The sequence below is a fragment of the Malaya genurostris genome, chromosome 2 (genome assembly GCF_030247185.1).
Source record: "Malaya genurostris strain Urasoe2022 chromosome 2, Malgen_1.1, whole genome shotgun sequence".
In the NCBI taxonomy this organism is placed as follows: domain Eukaryota; kingdom Metazoa; phylum Arthropoda; class Insecta; order Diptera; family Culicidae; genus Malaya; species Malaya genurostris.
The window spans coordinates 54,710,768-54,735,112 of record NC_080571.1 but is presented as its reverse complement, the minus strand read 5'-3'; the positions used below and the strand labels follow the sequence as shown (position 1 = coordinate 54,735,112).

The window sequence follows — 24,345 nt, the reverse complement described above, 5'->3', positions numbered from 1 at the left end:
ATTTGACAACTGTATTTAAATGCTCCACGAAAGTAAGTTTTGAGTCTAAAATTACGCTTAGACCATCAAATCCATCAACAAATCACCGAGATACAAGCGCTTTAAATTAGGTACGAAAAATCTATCGCCGATAGTTCTAAATTGGCTTGTTAGTTACTGGAGAATCAACAGCTCAGTTCGCTCGTACATCTCAACCAAGTCAGTCGATAAACCAAAACCGCTTACGTTCGGGACAGAAGAAATCGAGTACAGTATTGTGTAGTGAACAATAGAACGATCTCGAAATGAGTGAACCAAACGAACAAAAGCTACCGCCGCTACGAAAGAATACAATTATTGTTGACTTCAGACAGTGCAAAATTCGACCTTCGATACGAGAACTTGAAGGTTTGCTTAAGGAGCAAATGCATCTTGACATTAAACGTGTGCATTTACTTCAATGCAATAAGACCAATAATGTTGTTTATATCCAGTTCTATAAAGAGTTGGATGCAATTCAATTCGCTAAAGACAATAATAATGTGCACTATGTGGAGCATGAAAATATCAAGTACAACATTCCAATATATATGGAAGATAGTGCTATAGAAGTGCGTGTACATGATCTTCCCTCAAGCGTCATCGATCCTTATATTCGCAAAACCATGTCCCAATAAGGAGAGATTCTCTCTATCGAAAAAGAAAAGTGGAAGAATTTCTTCCCCGGTATTCTGAATGGCGTACGTTTGTTACGCATGCGCTTGAGGAGGCCTATAGCTTCTTATGTGACATTCGGTCAGGATACAAGAATACCGTGCAAATCACTTGTTACCTATGACAATCAGTTGGCCACATGTCAATATTGCCAAAAAGCTGTTCACTACGGTAAGCCATGTGATAAACCGGACAAGGAGACAACTATACGAAAGGACAACGGTGCTTCCTTCACATCAACCCCAAGCAACCTCAGTACACCTGTGACAGTCACCAACAACAGGGAAGTATCCCCTTCAACGAAACCATCCAACGTAACCCCTATAGAACAAAGTACACCAGCTACAAATAACAGCTTACCATCCAACCAACCAGCAACTGTAAACAATGTACAACAAGGCGCATCTACAGCAACTAGCAACGAAATCAACAACAATACCACGGCAATGGATGACGAGACGAGCCACGAACAAACTGCCCCTCAATCCTCGCAGGAGGAAAATGGAAGCTCCTCTCCCCCTAGAAAAAGGGTGACAACGAGATCCAATACAAAAAAAAAAAATGTATCTAAAAACTCAGCTAAATCGGCCACTTAAAGCTTGTACGCAAATAGGCCTGAATAAAATATCTTTTAAATAAAAAAAAATCAACAGCTGATCGGTATTCAATATACTCAAATGAACACGCTATGCAGCAGAGGTAAAATGGCATCCATACACCGCGTAATAGCGACTATCCAGCGAGCGGATGGATGTAACTCTGTTTTGTAATCCAGTCACTAGACCAGCTACGTGTTTTGTTCCCAGGCTACCAGCGACTAAAGTGATTAAAGGATGACATCACTATGGCATGCTGTGCTTGACAATTCATTTCAAACCAATTTTTCAATAGTACGTTATTAAAATACTGAAACGACGTTTCCATTCATGGTAAAGTTAAACGTTTCCGTATCGATTGGTTGTTAAATTATATTAATTCCTCAACAAATGACTTGGTTATTATCGTTCAAAATTATGACATGTACTACAAACTTTGGGTTTATTATGGAAGTTCAAGAGTTAATTAGTTCTACTGAATTCAACTTGCGTTTTCATTGATTTAATCCAGTGAAATTTATCGGCCGGAATCGGTCCGATTGTCCAACCGATTAATCACGTTCCTCTAGCATCATATCATGGAAAAACAGACTTCCTTAAAAATCTGTATGAAATCAGTATTGTTTGCAAAATCCTTCTAAAATTCAGTAAATTTTACCAATGTACTTGAAAATCAGTAGAATACTGAAAAATCCGTATATCTGGTAACCCTGGAAGCACCAAATCATTGAATGGTAATTAAAATACCAGGGCTTTATTGTGGTTCGAACGCTTCGTGACAAATGTATTGAAAATTTGCAATAGCAATAAAAAGCTTGATTTTTAACAATTTGAATATAAATCGAAATAAAAGTAATTCAAAAATTAACTTGCAAGTTAGTTTGAATGAAATAACTTTATTCTTAAAAACAAAATGTATTTTTTTTAAATAACTATTTATTGGAATATGAGTTAAAATTAAATTATTTAGATTTAAATTGGGTGTTCAGCCACAAGTCGTGACTTTTCAGCCCTATTATATATATGATTTGGTTATTACCATGAGGACATTATTTGCTTCCGCAATTCTGAGATTTTTGTGTAGGGAAAATTCTAAACCTACTTGTATTGTGTAATGGGGAAAAGGAACTTATATACTAACTTACTAACTAATACAGAGAGCGAATCGATTCAATTGAAGATTGCATCGATTTTTGTCGGAATTTGCTTATAATATTATGTGACATTACATCTAATGGTTCTATATTTGTGAGTCTGTGTAACTCATTTGTACTAAACCAGGGAGGACGCTTCAAAATCATTTTCAGAATTTTATTCTGAATCCTTTGAAGCGTTTTCTTCCTGGTGGAACAACAGCTTGACCAAATTGGTACTGCATAAAGCATGGCTGGTCTGAAAATTTGTTTATAAATTAACAATTTGTTTTTTAGACAAAGCTTAGAATTTCTGTTTATAAGAGGATATAAACATTTAATATTTTTATTACAAATTGCCTGGATTCCTTCAAGGTGATCCTTGAAAGTGAGTTTTTTGTCATACGTTAAACCTAGTATTTAGCTTGATCAGACCATGTCAATTCCAAGCCATTCAGTTTGAGAATGTGATAATTGTTTGGTTTAAGAAAAGAAGCTCTTGGCTTATGAGGAAAGATAATTAATTGCGTTTTTGCTGCATTTGGTTTAATTTTCCATTTTGACAGATAATCACTGAAAATATTTAAACTTCTTTGTAGGCGACTGCAGATCACTCTTAGATTTCTACCTGTGGCTAACAGACTTGTGTCGTCACAGAATAGCTATTTCTGACAACCAACGGGTAGATTTGGAAGATCAGAAGTGAAAATATTATACTAGATTGGAGCTAGGATCGAACCCTGCGGAACACCTGCTCGTACGGGTAGCAATTCAGATTTACAATTCTGATAGCTAACCTGAAGAGTACGATCAATTAAATAATTTTGAATCATTTTGATCAAATAAATAGGAAACTGGCAATCATACATTTTTGCTATTAAACCTTTGTGCCAAACACTGTCGAATGCTTGTTCTATGTCTAGAAGAGCAACTCCAATGGATAACCCAGAAGATTTATTTGCTTTTATCATGTTCGTTACTCTGACAAGTTGATGAGTAGTTGAATGTTCATGACGAAATCCAAACTGAATTTTCATTTATATGAGACATCATTCTTAACAAGATAATTTTTTCAAAAAGTTTACTGATAGAAGAAAGTAAGCTAATTGGTCGATAACTTGATGTTCCTGCTGGGTTTTTATCAGGTTTGAGGATAGGAATTACTTTAGCGTTTTTTCATCTTTTTGGGAAGTAAGCTAATGAAAAACACTTGTTGAAAATTTTAACCAAGAGTCTCAAGGCAACATCGGGAAGATTTTTAATAAGAATATTGAAGATTCCATCATTACCAGGAGCCTTTATGTTTTTAAGTTTCCTAATAATTGATTTAATTTCATCAAAATTCGTCTCAATAATGTCATCTTGTGATAACACTAGAGTAGAAATATGATCAACTGTTGAGCAAGTTTTTGAGCTTTTTCGCCATTTGTAAGAAGCATTTGATTTCCTTCATTGAGAGCAGGAATTGGTTTCTGAGGTTTCTTAAGAACCTTAGCAAGTTTCCAGAAAGGTTTAGAATATGGTTTAATTTGTTCAACTTCTTTAGCGAAATTTTCATTTCGCAAAAGAGTAAATCTATGTTTAATTTCTTTTTTGTAAATCCTTAACTATGTTTTTCATAGCAGGACACGAGAACGTTGATATTGTCGTCGACGAACATTCTTCAATCGAATGAGCAGTTGAAGATTGTCATCGATGATAGGAGAAAACAAAATGTATAATTTTAACAAACAAAAGCGTTAGTAGAAATAACTAAATTTCAATTAATTTATTTCCACTGCTCTACAATTATTAACATTACCTAGAATTCGTTCGCTAAAAACTTGTTTTTTAAGATGAATTTACTGTGAAACTGTTTGTCAAGAAATTGACAGAAACGCACAAGTAAAATATTTGTTATTTCTATCAAAATTTTGATTAAAACAAACTAATTCACTGAGAAAAATTAATTATCATGTTTTGAAGTTTAAACCAGCAATATTCGCTATATTAAACCAGATTTCCATTTGCAACTATTTCAATAAAAAAGTTCGTTGTGTGAAACCCAAATTTGATAATTTTTGCTTTTTTTTCTCTTCGTGTACATATTACTGTTAGTAATGGATAACAAAAGTAGAGAATAGCTTTATGAAAGTTACATGTATTTGATTTTACTGCTTCTCAATACTAACCGGGACTCATATGATATGATTTTCTTCAAATGTTTTTTGTTAGTCATTGAGATAACTGAAACATAAAAAAGTAGAGTTTCAATCTACTGTTGTTTATTACTCAGGAGATACAGGTATGAAACCCGTAGATTTTTTTTGACATATTCATTACGTGAGATAAGACATGTTCAATTAACTGATAGTGCAAATAAGCTTCACTAAACTGAAGATTTTATCAGCACAGTGAAAATTCTACACGTAATAAACATAATGGTAACGGGAAGACCAGTTGCAATTTTCAACTAATGATTACAGTTGTTTAAAGTCAATCAAATCATGCGTTTTTAAATTAATTTTTAATGTGAGAAACTCGGTAGCGAAAGGAAGGAGGCATGCAAAGTGATAATCAGTGTTCAAATTAATCTGATTGCTTGATTTATGAAGGGTAATTTCTGTGGGCCTAGTTACTAGATAAGATTGTCATCACTAGCTGGCACTAGGTGGTAAATTTGTCACTCTTTATCGGATATTAAAGGCTCACTATTCGAAAGCACACCCCAACAGCACCGATTCATTTGACCAGAAACAACGTGCCACAGTACATTGACCTCCATACGATCGGAAGCCGCAGGATACTAGTTTGTGGTCTGGACGAAATTCGATACACCAAATTGTCGGGAACTTGATGCAGCTCAGCGCAGTGCATGTTTCATTACTAGAGCTTCAGTTACTAGGAATATGGATATGGAGTTCTGTTTGTTTTTAGTCGTTGACTGATGCATTCCAGATAAACAAGCATAGTTTCGCCAGGTTTTTGTATCTTATCTGTTTGGAAAGTGCAACGATGTGAACTATATTTTGCAAGTGACAATTGAATAGATATTTGTAATTGTCAGACGTTGTTACACGAATAATGTTCAGTTAAAGTTTTTCAACACACATCGTTTAGATCGAGAATTCTTCGAAAATTAGTTCCGTCTACGTATTAACAATTACTTTTTGAACGAACGCTGTACCTGTTCTAAATAAATCGGTTGGAGGTTTTCGCTCACAAAATTAATAAAAATTTTATCCAATAATTGGAACAATACACTGTTCCCGGTGCACTTTTTTACTCGGTATAAAAGATTCATTTGAAACGTGTACCGCTGACCAGATCGTTTCAGTAGCACGAGCAATAGAAGAAGAAGGATTAAGAAAATTACAAGGAATCTCCTCCTTATCGCTCACCATATCAGCTGCAACAGGAAATCTCTTAAATCTATTTATACATGCCTATTTAGAATAGGAATAGGACCCGCAGAAAATCGTTTGGGAGATTGTCAGTCTTGAGCTGTCATCGTTAGCGGTACAGTGTCTCAGATGAGAATCCATAGAAAGTGATAGATCATCGGTTGTTATCAAGTGTTATTGTTTGTAATAAAAAAAGGTGTTCGGAATGGTGAAAATCCGTATGCCACACAACGTTGTTTACATTTAGTTAAATTGTGAGAATCGTTTGATGTGCAAAGTAGAACATTGTATTACTGAACTGGTTGATTTAAGAATTTCACAAAAATGGTCAAACAAATTACTGAAAACCCGTACGGTCAGTTCACCACGGAGGACTACTCGGTGTTTGTACTGATGTTGAGCGTTTCGGTTGCCATCGGTATCTACTTTGGGTTTTTCCAGAAAAAGCAGAACCAAACTACGGAGGATTATCTTCTTGGTGGCCGGAAAATGAAAACGTTTCCTATTGCGGTTTCATTGATCGCCAGGTGAGCAAGCAATCGGAATTAAAGAATGTTATTAGAGGAATTTCTTCATTACTTTGCGCGTTTGGAAAGCTCTTCTATTTCTGTTCCATTCACTTACAAGTGTTTTTCATAATTTTCTGTTTTTGTTAAATTTGTTTAAATTTTGATAAAAGCATATATAAAATACAGAGAGACATACCGAATTTATGACGTAGGGCTACGTCTTTCTTTGTGATGTTTGTGCAAAGTGTCGCAATTTTTACGTATGCTCGATTTTTGATCTGTGCGTCGTTCACATCTTCTCGACCCTCTGAGAACATTTTGTTCCACCGATATACGTTGCTTTTGTCCACAGTAGTTTCGCCGTATGCAACAGTCAACATGCATTCAGAATGTCAATGTCTACTCTAAGTTGTTCTTCATACAAAATTTAATACAGATTCATTGATCTATTTTTGAGATAAATGAAAATCGAAGACCAACTAAAACACGTCTATGCACAATAGCTGCCAAAAACTGACTGGACTATCAAAATGGTCGGAAAGGTCAACATAATTCTTACTGGAATTCGCGATACTTTTTGAACAAAGCTCGTACTATCGTACTCACCTGAGGACATTTTTTAAATTTGAAGAGCACATCGAGAGCGTAACGAAATTATTCCAGATTTTTATTTCTCAATAACTTTCTCTGTTTCTTTGCACAAAAAGAATTAGTTCTAAGATTGATATCAGTATTACGATTATTACGTGAACGTTGTTTAAAAAGTGAAACTAGTAGATCCAACAGACCATTACGTTATTGTCTTCCGCTGAAATATTGGAAAAAATATCGACGTTAAAATTCTGAGCATTGCCTCTTGAGGGCCATAAGGTCTGAAACACCCAAATCTCCACAGTAGGTATTAGGAAAAAAATACACACTTTTCTAACGCATAGCGCTGTCAGTGTCTCCGTCAACCAATGTGGTAGAAACTGTTCGGTCTAGTTGGCATTGAATCAAAGCATGTTTAATTTTAATGTATGTCGTAATACCGAACTATTTACAAATTTTTTGGTTACCAACGCAAGCAAGCCATTGTCCGTCAAACGGGTAACAACTTGACAGCTCAAGCGTACACGCTTAGAAAAAGTTACTAAAAGTTTAAGTACTAGCTATTTATTTTGAAATGATACATGGAAACGTCAAAAGTTTAGTAGTTACCTTCAATGATAATGAGTAACTCTTACACTAGATTTAAGTTTAACGTAAGAACTCGTTTTTATGAGAGATCAGTCTAAAAGTCGTAATAACCATTTGTAGCAAGAGGTGATTCATGCGTTCAAAACGCATGTTTTCGAAATACTATCTTCGGTGTAGGAAACGTTTTTCAAGAATTGTTTCAATCGAAACCAAAAGTGCATTAATCTTTTTGGAGTGTACTTTGAAATACAATATTGATAACAGCGTTGAAGCGTTTTTATTATTTGTTTAATAGAACGGAAGATCATGGATTTAGTTTTTGATTGATATGACGACAATGACTTCGCTCTAAAAAATAATTTAGGAGTCTTGAATTGGTTTCTATTGAGCTAGTAATAGTAGTGTCCTAATGTATGCTTATGGCATTAAAATACAAAAGAAATAGTATGGACTCTATGTGGCTACTTTGCGGCCAGGATGCTACGGTCATCATCAATAGATACAAACTGTTCTCTGCTTGTTAAGTAACTAAGTTTTTTATTTATACCCGGTTTTAACCTAATTTTGGTCTTTTCGCCAACTTAAGTAACTAATAATAGATTTGCGAAGACTCTTACATCGTACCAATCGAGATGCTTTAAAGATTTAGGTGATCAAAAATGTCAAAGGTCCTTTTGAGGTCCGAAAATAAGGCCCCAACCAATGAACCAAGATGAATAGTAGGTATCCTCGATATACCATGGCAGAGCAACTTTCTCCCGATTTGTAGAAGCCGTTATTATTATAACTAACCTAGTTTTAAATTAGATCAGTATCTAACGGGGAAAACAGATTTGAAAATGACATACGAATGCAACAATGTATTGAAAACCTCGAAAAGGTTACCTAAGAAACGGGACTCGAACCCGTAGCTAGCTCCTAACCGGGGAAATTGGTTTTGCCAATTGAACTACACTGCAATATTACTGTAATATTCTTGAAAAAACTGGTCATTGAATAGAAACCAGGAAGTTATTTTGGGGTGTAAATTAGCATAGCCTACAAATCGAAATAGTTTCGAGCCAAAATTGAAAATTTTTCTCAATTTTTTGCAGCATCGATCTAAATGACGGTTTGAAATTTTAAACACAAAAAAGTTCCGGATTGCCATTTATTTGGGCCTTTTTTGAGAAAATTGTTGGAGTCATCTCGGAGAAAAGTGAGTTAGCTCCGTTTTGGAGATTTTGATTCTTATTTTCTGTACTTCCGGAAGGAATTTAAATGACTTGTACAGTTCAATTTAAACGAATTTTGCCCAACGGCTTGGCATTCCAAACACTCATCACACTGTAATTTCGGAACCGGAAGTCAGATCCGAACAAAATTCAGAAATCTCGTAAAGGACCTTAAGGACTGAGGCCAGTAGGTCGCGTATAACAACGTGGGTCGCTCTGCGTATTACATTTCTCTCCATGCTCTCTCGCATATGTGCAAAATGACTCTCGATGGGTTGGGTGGCCAAGGAAGTTTTGATATTTTCGGTTACAACTTTGACTACATCACATAAAATCCAATAAAGCTACCGCTTGTTTGGCAGCCTTTCTGAGCCGAATTTATTTCTCTCTCATGTTTCGTTACGTTTCCAAGAAACTGGGGCAAAAAAAATGGCGCCGCCATAGAAATCGACTAACTTTCACAATAACAACATTCACTTCATTTTTATTGCGACAACACCTATGTTTTTATGCACTAATTGCATCTAAATTAAATTATCTAGACATTGTCTGGATATATTTTTATCCCATGCTTTTGAAGGCGAGATATTCAGTGAACAAGTTGAAGGACGGCGGTTTCAGCAATGCAATTCTTCCTTCAGAAAACGTGCTTAATCCACCTATCAGTGAGATGATACCTTTTTTTATCAATCCGCATGTGTTTTTTTCATGAATATTCTTCGGTTTTCATGACATTATTTTAATGACCGTCGTTTTAAGCTGCAATTTGACATTTTAATCACTCATTACTCTATCTAAAAAGGTTACAATCGATTAAACTTTCCATGATATGTCGAAGTGAGTTCCACTTTAGAATTTACGGTAATTTAAGGTACTTCCAGAGCCAGTATTCAGGAACCAGCATAAACCAAACCGATTCGTATGGCCATATGACGAATAAATTGCAATAGTTTTGAGTCCAACTTTCAAGCTTTTCGGGATTATCATCTTCTATATCGGTTTGAATTTTAAAAATTCATTCTCCTGTAATTCCAGAATCGGAAGTCAGCATTGAATAAAATTAATTAATTTTGTGTGGGACTATAAGTTTATTTTAATTTGAATTTTTTTTCTGAAATTCGATTTGGCTTTATTTGAGAAAACGATTGAGCTTTGAGAAACGATTCGATACTGGAGCCGGAATTCGAAAATCGGTGTAGCCGAAGTCAGACAAATTCACCTGATTAGTTTACATTTGTTTCAATATGTTTAAAAATCAGTATAGACATCTTTGAGAAATCGTAGTACGAGTTAAATTGTTGGGTGCCTTCCGAATCGAAAACTGAATACCACTAAAACTGAAATAAGTTTATTTGGTTGTCGACTATTCAAATCAGCAAATCTTAGATGATTCTTAGATATCATTGGAATCTTAGGTCGTGTGGCTGACAGTTTCACCAGCGTGCCTAGATTTAAATCCCATACTAGGATTCTAAATTTAAGCTAGCGAGAAATGAAATCTCCCGCATCGTCGAGCTCCCGGGTTACGACATCGAATCATAAAATCCGTTAGAAATAAGAGCAACGACCGATGTCGTCGTTTAAAGGGCTAAAATAAAATAATGTAAGCACTTATCTCGAGCAGGGCTATGACCTCCTCGAAGAAGGAAGGAATAGCATAAAACACATGCCTCGAGACAAGTGAATGACCTCCTTGAAGGGAGGAGAAACAGCTGGATTTAACTTGTCATAGTTGGGATCGCAAGCTGGGCAATGTAAGGAAAAGAAGGAAATAAGGGGTCGTTGAATGCCTGTGTTCTCTCTCTTCCTTATAGCATAACCACGCATGCGCACAAGCCTAGGGAGGTAAGAAACACGAAATTCAGGCTTATGCGCAAGCGCGGAATAAATTAAGAATTAACATTAGACGTAAGTCTGTTCTAACTTGTAGTATATAAGCAAAATTTGTTAATTAAAATAGTAGTAGCAACTCAAAGGTTAAACTGTATTTTTTAAAGAAAGAACGAGCCCCACATTGTTTGGTGGCTTCATCCAGAGAGGACAAGCCAAAAAAGAGTTTACCAGTAAAAGTGCTACCCAGGTCTTCTAAGACCTGAAAAGTGAACGAACATTTGTTCTAAGTGATACGCAAGTTAGCGTATAAAGTGTAGTGCGGCCTAAGTCAGGCGCACTAAAAAAGCGAACATTTGTTCCAAGTGAATACGCAAGTTAGCGTATAAAGTGTAGTGCGGCCTAAGTCAGGCGCACTAAAAATCGAACATTCGTTCTAAGTGATACGCAAGTTAGCGTATAAAGTGTAGTGCGGCCTAAGTCAGGCGCACTAAAAAGCGAACATTTGTTCTAAGTGATACGCAAGTTAGCGTATAAAGTGTAGTGCGGCCTAAGTCAGGCGCACTAAAAAGCGAACATTTGTTCCAAGTCAATACGCAAGTTAGCGTATAAAGTGTAGTGCGGCCTAAGTCAGGCGCACTAAAAAGCGAACATTTGTTCCAAGTGAATACGCAAGTTAGCGTATAAAGTGTAGTGCGGCCTAAGCCAGGCGCACTAAAAAGCGAACATTTGTTCCAAGTGAATACGCAAGTTAGCGTATAAAGTGTAGTGCGGCCTAAGTCAGGCGCACTAAAATCGAACATTTGTTCCAAGTCAATACGCAAATTAGCGTATAAAGTGTAGTGCGGCCTAAGTCAGGCGCACTAAAAGGCGAACATTTGTTCCAAGTCAATACGCAAATTAGCGTATAAAGTGTAGTGCGGCCTAAGTCAGGCGCACTAAAATCGAACATTTGTTCCAAGTCAATACGCAAATTAGCGTATAAAGTGTAGTGCGGCCTAAGTCAGGCGCACTAAAAGGCGAACATTTGTTCCAAGTCAATACGCAAGTTAGCGTATAAAGTGTAGTGCGGCCTAAGACAGGCGCACTAAAATCGCACACCCGGATTCAGAAGCAGTCGCCGAGCAGCCGGAAAACGGAAGCCATCGCACTACTAGATCATCTTAATTGTTAAAAGAAAACAAGGTAAGAGAGAGAACATGGCGTCGGGAGGGATTAAATACAAACAGAATAAAAAGGGACATTGCCAGCTGTGCGATAACCCCGACTCAGCAGACAATATGGTCTGTTGTGACGACTGCGACAGATGGTTTCATATCGTCTGTGTGCGGTTGGATCATATTCCAACTAAGGCTGAGTTTTGGGCTTGCCCAAAATGTACGATAATAAAGGCGCAAATAAAAGCGCTTGAAGGTGAGGTCGCCAATTTAAGACGATCATCAGAAGAATCGAGCAAGGGTCTCCTGAGACAGTCAGAAGAGATGTTTCGATGCCAAAGAGAGTTTTTTGCCGATCTAGCAAATAACATGAAAGGTGCATCATCATCCAAGCCAGGTGTGTCCAAGGGCGGTTCCGAAGACGCGACCGCAAAAATGGTAAGGATGTTTGCAAGGCAATCTCTGATGGAGTTGCCCTATTTCGATGGATCATTTAAAGTTTGGTCCAAATTCGAGAACACGTTTAAGGAGACAACAAAAGAAGGCGAGTTTTCTAACTTAGAAAATTTGACTCGTCTCCAGAAGCATCTTAAGGGTGATGCATTAAAAATTGTGGAACCTCTATTGCTAGATAGCAAAAATGTTCCAAAGATAATGGCTACCTTAAAGGAAAACTTTGGTAACCAACAGAAAATATATAAACTTTTCAGAAACGAAGTAAAGGAACTGAAGAATCCTAGAATGGAAGTTCCAAAAAGTGTCATAGAGTTTGTAACGACGATTGATAATCTCGTTACAAACATAAAGATAACGAACTCTTTAGGATATATGCAAGATCAAGCCCTGATAGATGAAATCTTAGACAAATTGCCATTTAATCTAAGACAAGACTGGGCTCGAAAGGAAATTGATCGTAAGGATACTGCATCAGAAGCACATCCTTATGAAATCCCAACACTAGAGGATCTTCTCCAATGGTTGAGGCCTCAACAAAGAATTGCACAGGAACTAACAGAGTCGAAATTGAGAACTGATACACAAATGAAACCTAAAGATAAGGTTTATACGCATCAAAGTTTCGATACTAACAAAAGAAAGGTATCTTGTTTTGCCTGTAATAAACAACACAAAACAACAGAATGCCCTACGTTCTTGAAGTCAAATGTAGAAGAAAGAAAAGCCATACTCATAAAGCATAAAGCATGCTTCAATTGCTGCAATTATGCCAATCATCGATTGAAAACGTGCCTTTTCAAGAAAAGGTGTGAGGTAAAGGGATGTACAGGTAAACATCATACACTGATACATCAAAATTCAGAGAACTCAATCCTGGTCTCTGAGAAAAAAGAGAAGGGGGCCGAAAAAGTTCATTATCATGAGGAGAAGGGAAAGGTTTTGTATCAGATTATACCAGTAACATTGAAAAATAATGATAAACAGGTTGACGTACTAGCGTTTCTAGACCCAGGTTCGTCAACAACATTAATTTTAGAGGAAGTTGCCAGACAGCTTGGAATAAGCGGAAAACAGAAACCGTTAACGTTGTCTTGGACAAATGGCGAAGAGCAAGTAGACAAAGGTAGCGAGGAAATATCAGTTCGAATTAAGGGCTACAAGGGGAAGACGTATCTGTTAGAAAAGGTACGAACATTAAAGGAAATGTCTCTGCCTACGCAATCCATTCGGAAGAAGCAACTGGTAAAAAGTTATCCTTACCTCTCAGATGTTGAATTTAGTGATTACGGAAACGAGAAACCAAAACTTCTGATAGGATTACCGCATTCTAATATCATGCGTGCTATCGATACTCGTTCAGGAAGATTTAATGAGCCGATAGCTCAGAAAACTAAAATTGGATGGGTAATATACGGGACACAAATGGACGATCGAAAACAAAATAACTTTTTAATGATGATTAATAATGACGAGACTTCCGAAGAAAAATCCATGAAGGAAATGATGCGTAGTTATTTCTCGACTGAAGAATTTGGCGTTATGGTACCGAGTAAGCCTCTCATGTCTAAGCAAGACGAAAGAGCTTTACAAATTATGAAAGACACGATTAATTATACAAATGGTCAATATGAAATAGGACTATTATGGAAAGAAGATAACGTGTCGCTCCCAGATAGTTATCAAGTTGCCTTAAGCAGACTAAAGGGACAAGAGAAAAGGATGCGTGAAAATCCTGAGTTGCGAAGGTGGTATAATGATAAAATATTGGAGTATGAATCAAAGGCATACGTAAGAAAATTAAACCGAGAAGAGTTAATGCAAGATTCAAGACGAACATTCTACATACCGCATTTTTCAGTTACAAATCCAAATAAAATTCCTCGAAAACCGAGGCTAGTGTTTGACGCAGCCGCAATTATAAAAGGACAATCCTTGAATTCCAAACTACTTTCAGGGCCTGACGCAACTACGTCTTTATTAAGTATTTTAATTAGATTCAGGGAAGGGAAACTTGCGGTCACTGGTGATATTCAGGAAATGTTTCACCAAGTTAAAATTAAAAAGGACGATCAAAACTCTCAACGTTTTCTGTATAGATTTGCAGAAGAAGAGGATATGTGTGTGTACGTCGTGCAAGTAATGACTTTTGGTGCAACGTGCTCACCGTCGTGTGCACAATACGTTAAAAACCAAAATGCCATTAAATTCCAAATCGATTATCCAAAGGCGGTAACTGCGATAATTGAAAACCACTATGTGGATGATTATCTCGACAGTTTCGATTCAATAGATGAGGCTAAGGAAACTGTGGGAAATGTAATAAAGATTCACGCACACGGACATTTTAATATAAGGAATTTTGTAACAAATTCCAAAGATTTGAAAAACTCATTGTCTGAAGACAAAATTATGCATAAGGAAGAAATCGTGCTAGGCGATGACGAGCAATCTTATGAAAAGGTTTTAGGTGTCTATTGGAACGTCGTCGATGACACCATAAGATATCGAGTAAAGATGTCAGACTTACCTGAATGGCCTACTAAGAGACAATTACTATCCGCCAGCATGAGCGTTTATGACCCATTAGGTTTGATATCTAATGTAACAATTAAAAGCCGAATATTGATCCAAGACTTATGGAAATTAGGGATCGGCTGGGACGATAAAATCCCCGAACCAATGTATATGGAATGGAGCAAATGGGAAAAGCGAATTGACAGTCTAAAAGGAATCAAATTTCCAAGATGTTATTCTTATCTCTCAGAAGGAGTAAAAAGAGAGATACATACGTTTGTTGACGCTTCGGATAGAGCATTTGCAGCGGTTGTTTATATGCGAACAATATTTGATGACCGAGTCGACGTAACCATAATAGCTGCGAAGGCCAGAGTCGCGCCAACTAAACTCTTATCAATTCCCAGACTGGAACTACAGGCCGCGGTCTTAGGAACTAGGTTAACTGAAACCGTTTTAAAGAGTCTGCGACTTAAGGTAGAAAAGGTAATATATTGGACAGACTCGACGGTAGTCTTGTCCTGGATTCAATCTGATCCCAGAGAATACAAGCAGTTTGTCGGCCTAAGAATTAGCGAGATTCTAGAATGCACATCGATGACGCAATGGAGATGGGTGAACTCGAAGAATAATCCAGCCGATGAAGCTACAAAATCAACAGAAAGAGAATCCATATGGAAGAATGGTCCAACATTTTTGAAAGAAGATGAAAAATTGTGGCCTCTTAGACCGATCAAGTTGAATACCAAGGAAGATATAAAAGTAGTGAACTTAGTCAAAGAAACTAATTTCACGAAATTTGAATTTATAAACATCGATTGGTGTTCGAACTGGAAACGTGCTAAACGAGCCGTAGGAAGAATCCTGATTTATGTCGACATATTGAGATCAAAAATTAAAAATGAATCTTACGAACGGATCGTTACAAAAGAAGTTTTAGATCGAGCAGAAAATATTATACTACGAAAGGCACAGTGGGAAGCGTATCCGGATGAAATGAGAAAATTACACTCGGACTTTCCGATAGATAAATCAAGTAAAATAATAAACTTAACGCCATTCTTAGATACAGATGGATTAATGAAGTCGAAAAGCAGGATCGAAAATGCAACTATGCTTCCGTACGGTACTAGATATCCTATTATATTACCGAAGAAGCATCATGCAACTTATTTGATATTACAATTTTATCACGAGAAATTTTTTCACAAAAAAATGGACGCAGCAATTGCTGCAGTTAGACAAAGGTACTGGGTAGTTGACATTCGAGCCTCGATGAAAAGGACAAAAGGTGCATGTCAAAGGTGCAGGAACGAAAGAGCTCGACCTAATCTACCCAGAATGGCATCATTACCAATATGTCGGCTGAATGCGAACGTAAAACCGTTTACCTTCACCGGAGTTGATTACTTCGGTCCAATGACAGTTTCGATTGGAAGAAGAACGGAAAAAAGATGGGGTGCGTTGTTTACTTGTTTATCAACACGTGCTGTTCATATTAAAGTAGCGAATAACTTAAGCACTGACGCCTTTTTTGTGTGTCTGAAAAATGTAATACACAGAAGAGGAAAAATTTCACAACTTTACAGCGACAATGGTACCAATTTCATAGGTGCAAATAACGAATTAAAAAAGATTCAAGAAAGGCTGGCAGGTGATGGAATAGAATGGTTTTTCAACCCGCCATCCGCTCCGCATTTTGGTGGAGTATGGGAAAGAATGATAAAAGAAGTTAAAAGTATAATGCCTTCACTTCAAACAACTATGCCTGAAGATATATTACGAAGTGTGTTAATAGAAATTGAGTTTATCATCAACAGCCGACCGTTAACGCATATTCCTATCGAATCAGAAGATGATGAAGCGTTGACGCCAAATCATTTTTTATTGGGATGCTCAGGGGAGGCCGAACCAAATTTAAACGACGTCTCAAAGGCAGAAGCTACTCGACAGCAATGGAAAAGAGTGCAGCAAATTACGAAAGAATATTGGTGCCGATGGGTAAGAGAATATTTACCAAACCTCGCTAGGAGACCAAAATGGCAAGAGTCATCGACCTCTCTAAAGCTAGGAGACATAGTAATTTTTCCGGATGAAGAGAGAAAAGGAAAATGGATAAAGGGTCTCGTGGTTGAAGTACGACGCGCTAAAGACGGTATAATTAGGTCCGCCGTCATAAAAACACAAAAAGGAACAGTAGTAAAACCTACAGTTAAATTATCGGTGCTAGACGTAAAGTCTAGTGAACCAAAAATAAGTACCGACACTCAAGATGAAGTGGAGGTCTCACAAATGGAAGGAAACAACCAACAGAAAATTGCCATCGAGTCTAGTAACAAAAGACCAACCCGAAGACAGAATACAAAATTGAAAAATATTTGTTTGGCAGCCTTAGCTTTGATGATGATAATATGTCAAGCATTTGGAACCATTGCTCCTGGATTGATTGCATACGATTGTGCGAATCCGGAGATAAATATAACTACATATTCGTTGCTGGACGTAGCACCATGTTTTCCACCGACAAATAATTTAACGACAATAGAAGTTCCAATACAAGTTTTACAAAAAAATGCAAAAGGATCTGCTCATGCGTATCAATGTAAAGTCATCTTGAAAAGATCTATACGACATTGTGGGATGCATTCTCACACGTCGGACTATCAATATGGCTATTCTCATTCGGTTAAGGAATTCACGAATGAAGAGTGCAGAATAACTCACTTACTGAATTCAGTACGTTTGACTCAAGAGACTAGAATTAACGAGGTCAAGAGAAACGGAACGACTCATGGAGAAGTACTAATAATCGGTCATGTACAAGGAAGCTCGTGTAAGGGTGGAATTTACCGAACACCATTTTACACCTGGGTAGACGCATTGGTTTACTATGAGTATGCAATTTCATTGTACGACTATACAAGTTCTGTGGATTATGAAAATAATCAGATAACACTACGCAACGGAATAGTTTGTACATACTCCCAAGGGAAATGTTTAGACGGGGAACAAGGATATATGACATGGGATATAAACGGCGATAAACGTTGCGAAGACGATGAATTCGAAGTAATTTATCAAGGAATGGTAAATAAAACTGTGGATGCTGGTAAGAAAAGAAATACGCAAGCCGTGTATAGCGCTATTTCAGACTCACATGTATTTTCCGTCAGAACCAGAGATCCAACTCGTATATGTGGATACAATGGTTACAAAACCGATCATCCGAGAATATTGATCCTAGAAGAAACAGAATTCAAATCGCCATTCAAAAGACGTCCGAATGGAAAAAATTATGACTTGTTTACTTACTTTAACTCAAAAATCACGCTAGTAGAGAGCTACATTGGGCAAAAGTTTGAGGAAATCTATAATACAATTATGACAGAAATGTGCAAGGTTGACAAGACAATAATGGAGACAAAACTGACTCTAGCTCGGCTCAATCCAACGGAGTTCGTTTCAGGGATAGTGAAGCGATCTGGATACACAGCTGTTGTAGCAGGAGAGGTTTTACACATTCTGGAATGCAAACCTGTCTATGTCACGCATAGAACAGCGGAGCGATGTTATCAGGAAATCCCAGTAAAGTATAACGGGACTGAAATGTATTTAGCTCCAGTTTCAAGAATCCTTCAAATGAGGGGAACCGAAATAGATTGTACACCAATCCTTCCTGCGAAGTATATGTTTGGCGGAAGATGGTATACTACAGATGGTCGTTTGAGAGAAACGACGTCGCCAAATAAATTAACTACTGACATAGTCACGACGTGGACGTATACGCCGCTACCAAGCCTAATGCAAAGCGGAGTTTATGATGCCGATAGCATTGAAAAGATGCGTAATATGATTTATGATCAAGGAGAAAAAAGAATCGCTTCAAATGTACTTCATAAAATTTTAGCGAGTCAACAACCAAACCTACAAGGATATAATTTTGACGCCTTAGTATCGGAAAGAGTGATAGAGAACGGTCTGAATAGATATTGGGAAAAATTAATATCTTGGACGACATGGCTGGGAAATTTAACTTCTACATTCTTAGGAATATGATAGGGAGAATATTGAAGTTTGTGGTAGACACAATAATGCATGGGCGTATATTGTACGATATTTATGGATTAGGGTGGCAGTTAATTGCTTCATTTTGGGATTCACTGACTACTTTCTTGTCTCATAGAAACTCGTTGCGAAGGTCTCAACAAGAGGCAGATAGGAACGAAATAAATAACTCAGGCGAATGTGAAAGCGTTCAAATAGAGGAAAGAAGAACTGCACCATTATATCCTACATTAACGAGAAACGATTAATATCAGCCACGGTATTTTGTAAATCGATGTGGTGGATTTACGGGGGTTGGAAATGTGGCTGACAGTTTCACCAGCGTGCCTAGATTTAAATCCCATACTAGGATTCTAAATTTAAGCTAGCGAGAAATGAAATCTCCCGCATCGTCGAGCTCCCGGGTTACGACATCGAATCATAAAATCCGTTAGAAATAAGAGCAACGACCGATGTCGTCGTTTAAAGGGCTAAAATAAAATAATGTAAGCACTTATCTCGAGCAGGGCTATGACCTCCTCGAAGAAGGAAGGAATAGCATAAAACACATGCCTCGAGACAAGTGAATGACCTCCTTGAAGGGAGGAGAAACAGCTGGATTTAACTTGTCATAGTTGGGATCGCAAGCTGGGCAATGTAAGGAAAAGAAGGAAATAAGGGGTCGTTGAATGCCTGTGTTCTCTCTCTTCCTTATAGCATAACCACGCATGCGCACAAGCCTAGGGAGGTAAGAAACACGAAATTCAGGCTTATGCGCAAGCGCGGAATAAATTAAGAATTAACATTAGACGTAAGTCTGTTCTAACTTGTAGTATATAAGCAAAATTTGTTAATTAAAATAGTAGTAGCAACTCAAAGGTTAAACTGTATTTTTTAAAGAAAGAACGAGCCCCACAGGTCGGTTCAGCCATCTACGAGGAAAATAAGTTACACAATTTTAATTTCGTTTCACATATCATCCTGTAGTTCCGGAACCAGAAGTCGGATCCAAACATAATTCAGGAACCTTGTTTAGGAGCATACGAATTTTCATATGAATCTGAGTTTGTAGAAAACGGTTGAGTCATCTTCGAAAATAAGGTAAAAAATTGAGTGAAATTATTTGTCACACACGCATTTGATGATCTCGACGAACTGAGTCGTATGGTATATGGAAGTTATGTTCTTCCAGCTTTTATTGCTGTAAGTAGTTTAAATCAATATAATTATGGAATTGCTTTCAACTCTAAAATGCTGATATCATCTGGTTTACATATGTCATATTCGAACGATTATGTTGCCAAAAACGAACCGTGCTAAAATTGGTCCGAGGCAAAATGTCATGAAAAATAATGCTGTTCACAGTCTTTTTGGTACTTAGAAACTATTGTATGTAACAGTATGAAAAATCGTGTTTTACGTTGCTCCCAAGCCTTTCTTTGCCATACAGCGCTCAGAACTTCTACTGCCGGAATATGGAGGAAAAGTCGTTTACACAAAAAATTCGATATCTCCGTTAAAAATGGACGGATTTTAACAATCTATGGCTTGTTGGATAGCTATTACCGTGCGGAATCTAAGTCTGAAAGCATATTCTGTTTTCAAGGTCAATTGTGACAGATACTGTCAAAAAACTGAAAATTTTGACATAAAACTTCGTATAACTCAAAAAGTAAACATCCGATCTCAAAACCATTCAATAGCGTTCTGGGTAACGGGGAGACCTTTCATTTGCGACTAGTTTGATCAAAATCGGTCCAGCCATCTCTGAGATCTCGACCTCTTAGTTGACAACACACATACAGACACACACACACACACACACACAGATATTTGCTCAGTTCGTCGAGCTGAATCGATTGGTATATGACATTCGGCCCTCCGGGCCTCGGAAAATTTTTCGAAAGTTTGAGCGAATTCTATACCTATTTTTTATATATATAAAAAAGGTAAAAAAGACTTTTCCGACCACTAAAGTCAATGAATCATTCTGAAATTTTCACAGAACAATCTAAACTAATTTTCGAAGAGATTGTCAGTTGGGTTTTTTTTATATTCGTCATCGTTTCTGAGAAAATCAGATTTGAATCGTGAAAATAGTTCTCTAAATCACCTTAAAACACACAGGCCTCAGCCCTTAAGACCATTCATTTGAATTTATGTTTAAAAAAATCTACTAAGCCAACTCTTAGAAAAATGAGTTGGTCTCGTTTTGGAGATTTTAAACTACTATTTCCGGTACTTTTAACCTTATTCCGGGGACCGGTATATCCGATGTGAGTTTGTGTGCTTGTCAACTTGCTAGACCTGTGAAATAGAGAAATTTATCTACTGTTTTTAAGAAATTAGCTCATTTTTACACATTCTTCTATAAAAGTAATCTATTGTATTTGCAGTTTTTTTTTATTCCTCACCCTGTAACTCCGGAACCGAAAGTCAGATTCATGTGAACTTCAAAAATTGTCTATGAGACAAGAGTGGCTTTCATTCGATCCAAAATTTGTTGAAATCAGCTCAGCCATTTTGAATATCAATTAGATTCCTGATATGCTATTATTATACAATTTTTTCTTAGTCAGCTGTCTGGAGTGTCAATCATGTCTGTTCCGGCAGAGATGTACTCTTACGGCGCACAGTACTGGATAATTGCACCAACCATGATTGTCATCGTGTTAATTATTAACTACGTCTTCGTACCTGTATTCTACAATAGTCAAATAACAAATTGTTACCAGGTAGTTCATGAGGTTCTTTTAATCGCTATCTGCATGTTTTCTAATCCGTTTATTTTGTCACCTTTCTAGTACCTGGAAGACCGATTCAGTCCGTCTGTGAAGAAGTTCGTCACATTTACGTACGTCCTGAATATCTACCTGATTCTACCGATATTCATCTTCATTCCCTCGCTGGCCTACGCTCAGGTGACGGGAACAAACATTCACTTGATCAATGGGATCGTGTGCTGCGTATGCATATTCTACACCATGCTAGGAGGCATCAAAGCGGTTGTTTGGACAGATGTTGTCCAAGGGGTTATCATGTTTGCCTCATGCTTTCTTGTGGTGACGATCGGTGTCTACAAAGTCGGCGGCTTTGAAGAAGTATTTGCGCGAGCAGCTTCCGGTGATAGGATTAACATATTTGAGTAAGCAAACCGCATTTAAGCAGATGTGTGGAGATAATGACCTAATTGTGGGATCTTGTTTACGTTACATTATCAGTATGACTTTTGACGCAACTACGCGGCAAACATTCTGGACAGCCAGCGTGGGGAATGTATTTCTCTGGACAGGTTATTTGGGCCTGAATCAGAGCTGCGTCCAACGGATGGTGGCAGTTCCGAGTATACGACACGCTCGGACAGCTTTATGGATCTTCTGCGCCGGATTCATCATCATCACCAGTTTGAACTGTTTCACGGGGATCGTCATTTTTGCGAAGTATTTTGACTGTGATCCCATTAAGGTGAAGCTAGTAGAAAAGGCCGATAAACTGCTACCTTTCTTCGTTCAGGATGTTGTTGGTAACTTGAAAGGGATGCCCGGAGTATTCATTTCGTGTGTGTTCAGCGCTGGCCTAAGGTAAGTTGCAATCTGTCTTGCTAACTCGTAGTTCAACATAAATACTGTAAGTTTTTTCGCTTTAGTACAATGTCCGCTAACCTAAATTCACTAGCCGGGATTATTTATGAAGACTACATACGACCATACAAGTTGTTCAAACATTCGGACGCATCCGCTAACCTCAGCATGAAAGTGTTGATATTATTCTCGGGACTCTACTGTATCGTGATGGGTTTAGTAGTCGAACAGTTTGGACATATCCTTCAGATGGTCGTGACGATCGCAAGTGTCACGCAAGGTGCGGTAATGGGAATATTCTGTCTCGGAATGCTGTGGCCTTGGGCCAATAAACATGGTGCTCTCTGGGGTTCTGCCGCCAGCGTGATCGGAATGTCCTGGATTATTGCCGGTGCACAGTTCGCTATTAAAAACGGGGATCTCAGCTACCCACCGAAATCCACAAGCACTGCAGGATGCGCAGAATATGGCTTTAACATAACTCAAGCAGCTATGTTTGTAGCACCTGAAGAAACGGATCCGGGATTTTCGATATATACAATTTCCTTTGTATGGTACTCCACAGTAGGAACAATCCTGGTGTTTCTGATCGGCATACCTGTAAGTTACATGACGGGATCACAAGACTTGAGTAAACTGCAGTCTAAACTGATTTCGCCAGTAGCACATTGGCTGCTACCGGGCGATATGGTGAATAGTGAACTGACTCTCAAAACGGATGATGAGTAAGTTTCAAAATTTTATCATCGGATTAGAATTTTAATTTAGCTTTATGTTTTGTCCATTATAGGAAGCAAGAGGTAACCCAGATCAAGGAGTGGATTTTCACACCAACTGACGAACATGAACGGAGGAAACTTAATGTACTGAACGAACATATTTTGTAATCATCTCATATTTTGCCTTCATGTTATTTTTTGTTGTAAAAGACGAGTATTTGAGAGTAGTTAGAATACTTTTGTGTGACACATCTATTTAAGATTGTTGTGTTTATCCTGATAAAATGCAATTAAAGTTTATGAAAAGTGTCCGATTATGCTCCAGTCTCCCTTATATTATGAATACCCCGGAAAAATTTTCTGGGTACGCGCCTGATCGTTACTTTCGAATTTTACTAAAAATCTGGTCGAAAACGTGCAGAATCTAAGATGAAGATGAAGAAGAAGAAGAAGAGAATATGTTAATAATTCAGTTTGCTCTTTTTCATTCAATTACGAAAGATTTTCACATTTTACGAACAAATTGTAAGTGACATATTGTTTTTGTGTCATTTCCGCAGATTGACATTTTTCTCGGAAACTCCAGCAATGCAAAGCATTCGCTTCGGAACTACCTATTTTTCTGTTCACCGGGCAGTGACGTACCGAGGAAATTTGGCGCGCGAGACAAAATAAGAGATTTGCCGCCTCCATCGTTGGTTTAGTGAGCGAAAAAAACAAAGCTGAACTCCATCTCTGGAAAGATGAATTGGGCGAGCAAAACAAAGGTCCCAAAGATTACTTTGCCGCCCCCCTAAAATTGCTGCGCCCAAAATAAGTTCAATTTATACTGAAAAATAAGTTCAAATTTATACTGAAAAAAAATCGATCCTAAAAATTTAAAGTCAAATTACAAAAAACGAAATTGAAAATTACATTTTCAATTTGAATTAAATTAGTATTAGTCTACGATAATCTAAACAGTCCAAAAACCCACTGATACTAAAATTTTCCAAATCGGCTCAATATCAACGAAGATACAGCCATTTGAAAATGCCGTTCCGACTGTTTGTGAGGATTGGGAATTGGAATGTTAAGGAATGACGCTGAACGAGTCCGAACGAGGCGCACTGTAGTACAAAGAATCATTTCTCGAAAATTCCACGTATCATATTGAAATAAAAAATACGTATCGATTCAAAACTATTCAAAAGTCAGTATAAAGAAATCAAACAATAGGTAGTTTTCCCCGATGAACGGCCAAAAAGGTTTAAGCCGGGGTAAAATAAATGATATGAAAAATATATTGTTTTCATTTTCCGTGTATCCACATGGTCCAAGTCACGAGTGGATTGTGA

At 37.5% G+C, this 24,345-nt stretch overlaps 1 protein-coding gene across 1 annotated transcript; it reads left to right on the top strand.

Moving 5' to 3' along the window:
- Positions 1 to 5,351: 5,351 nt before the first annotated feature.
- LOC131428071 (sodium-coupled monocarboxylate transporter 2) lies at positions 5,352 to 23,942 on the top strand. The gene is made up of 6 exons (XM_058591721.1): positions 5,352 to 6,332; positions 21,284 to 21,443; positions 21,513 to 21,853; positions 21,930 to 22,289; positions 22,355 to 23,014; positions 23,080 to 23,942. The coding sequence occupies exons 1-6, from the start codon at positions 6,130 to 6,132 to the stop codon at positions 23,174 to 23,176; spliced, it is 1,821 nt and encodes a 606-aa protein (XP_058447704.1). The 5' UTR covers positions 5,352 to 6,129; the 3' UTR covers positions 23,177 to 23,942.
- The last annotated feature ends 403 nt before the right edge of the window (positions 23,943 to 24,345 follow it).

What these genes read in the sequence shown, in the direction of transcription:
- LOC131428071 (XM_058591721.1), top strand. Translation starts at nt 6,130, where the DNA reads ATGGTCAAACAAATTACTGAAAACCCGTACGGTCAGTTCACCACGGAG. An exon ending in GATAGGATTAACATATTTGA is followed by an intron (nt 21,854 to 21,929) that starts GTAAGCAAACCG and finishes TTACATTATCAG; the next exon opens with TATGACTTTTGACGCAACTA. An exon ending in ACTCTCAAAACGGATGATGA is followed by an intron (nt 23,015 to 23,079) that starts GTAAGTTTCAAA and finishes TGTCCATTATAG; the next exon opens with GAAGCAAGAGGTAACCCAGA.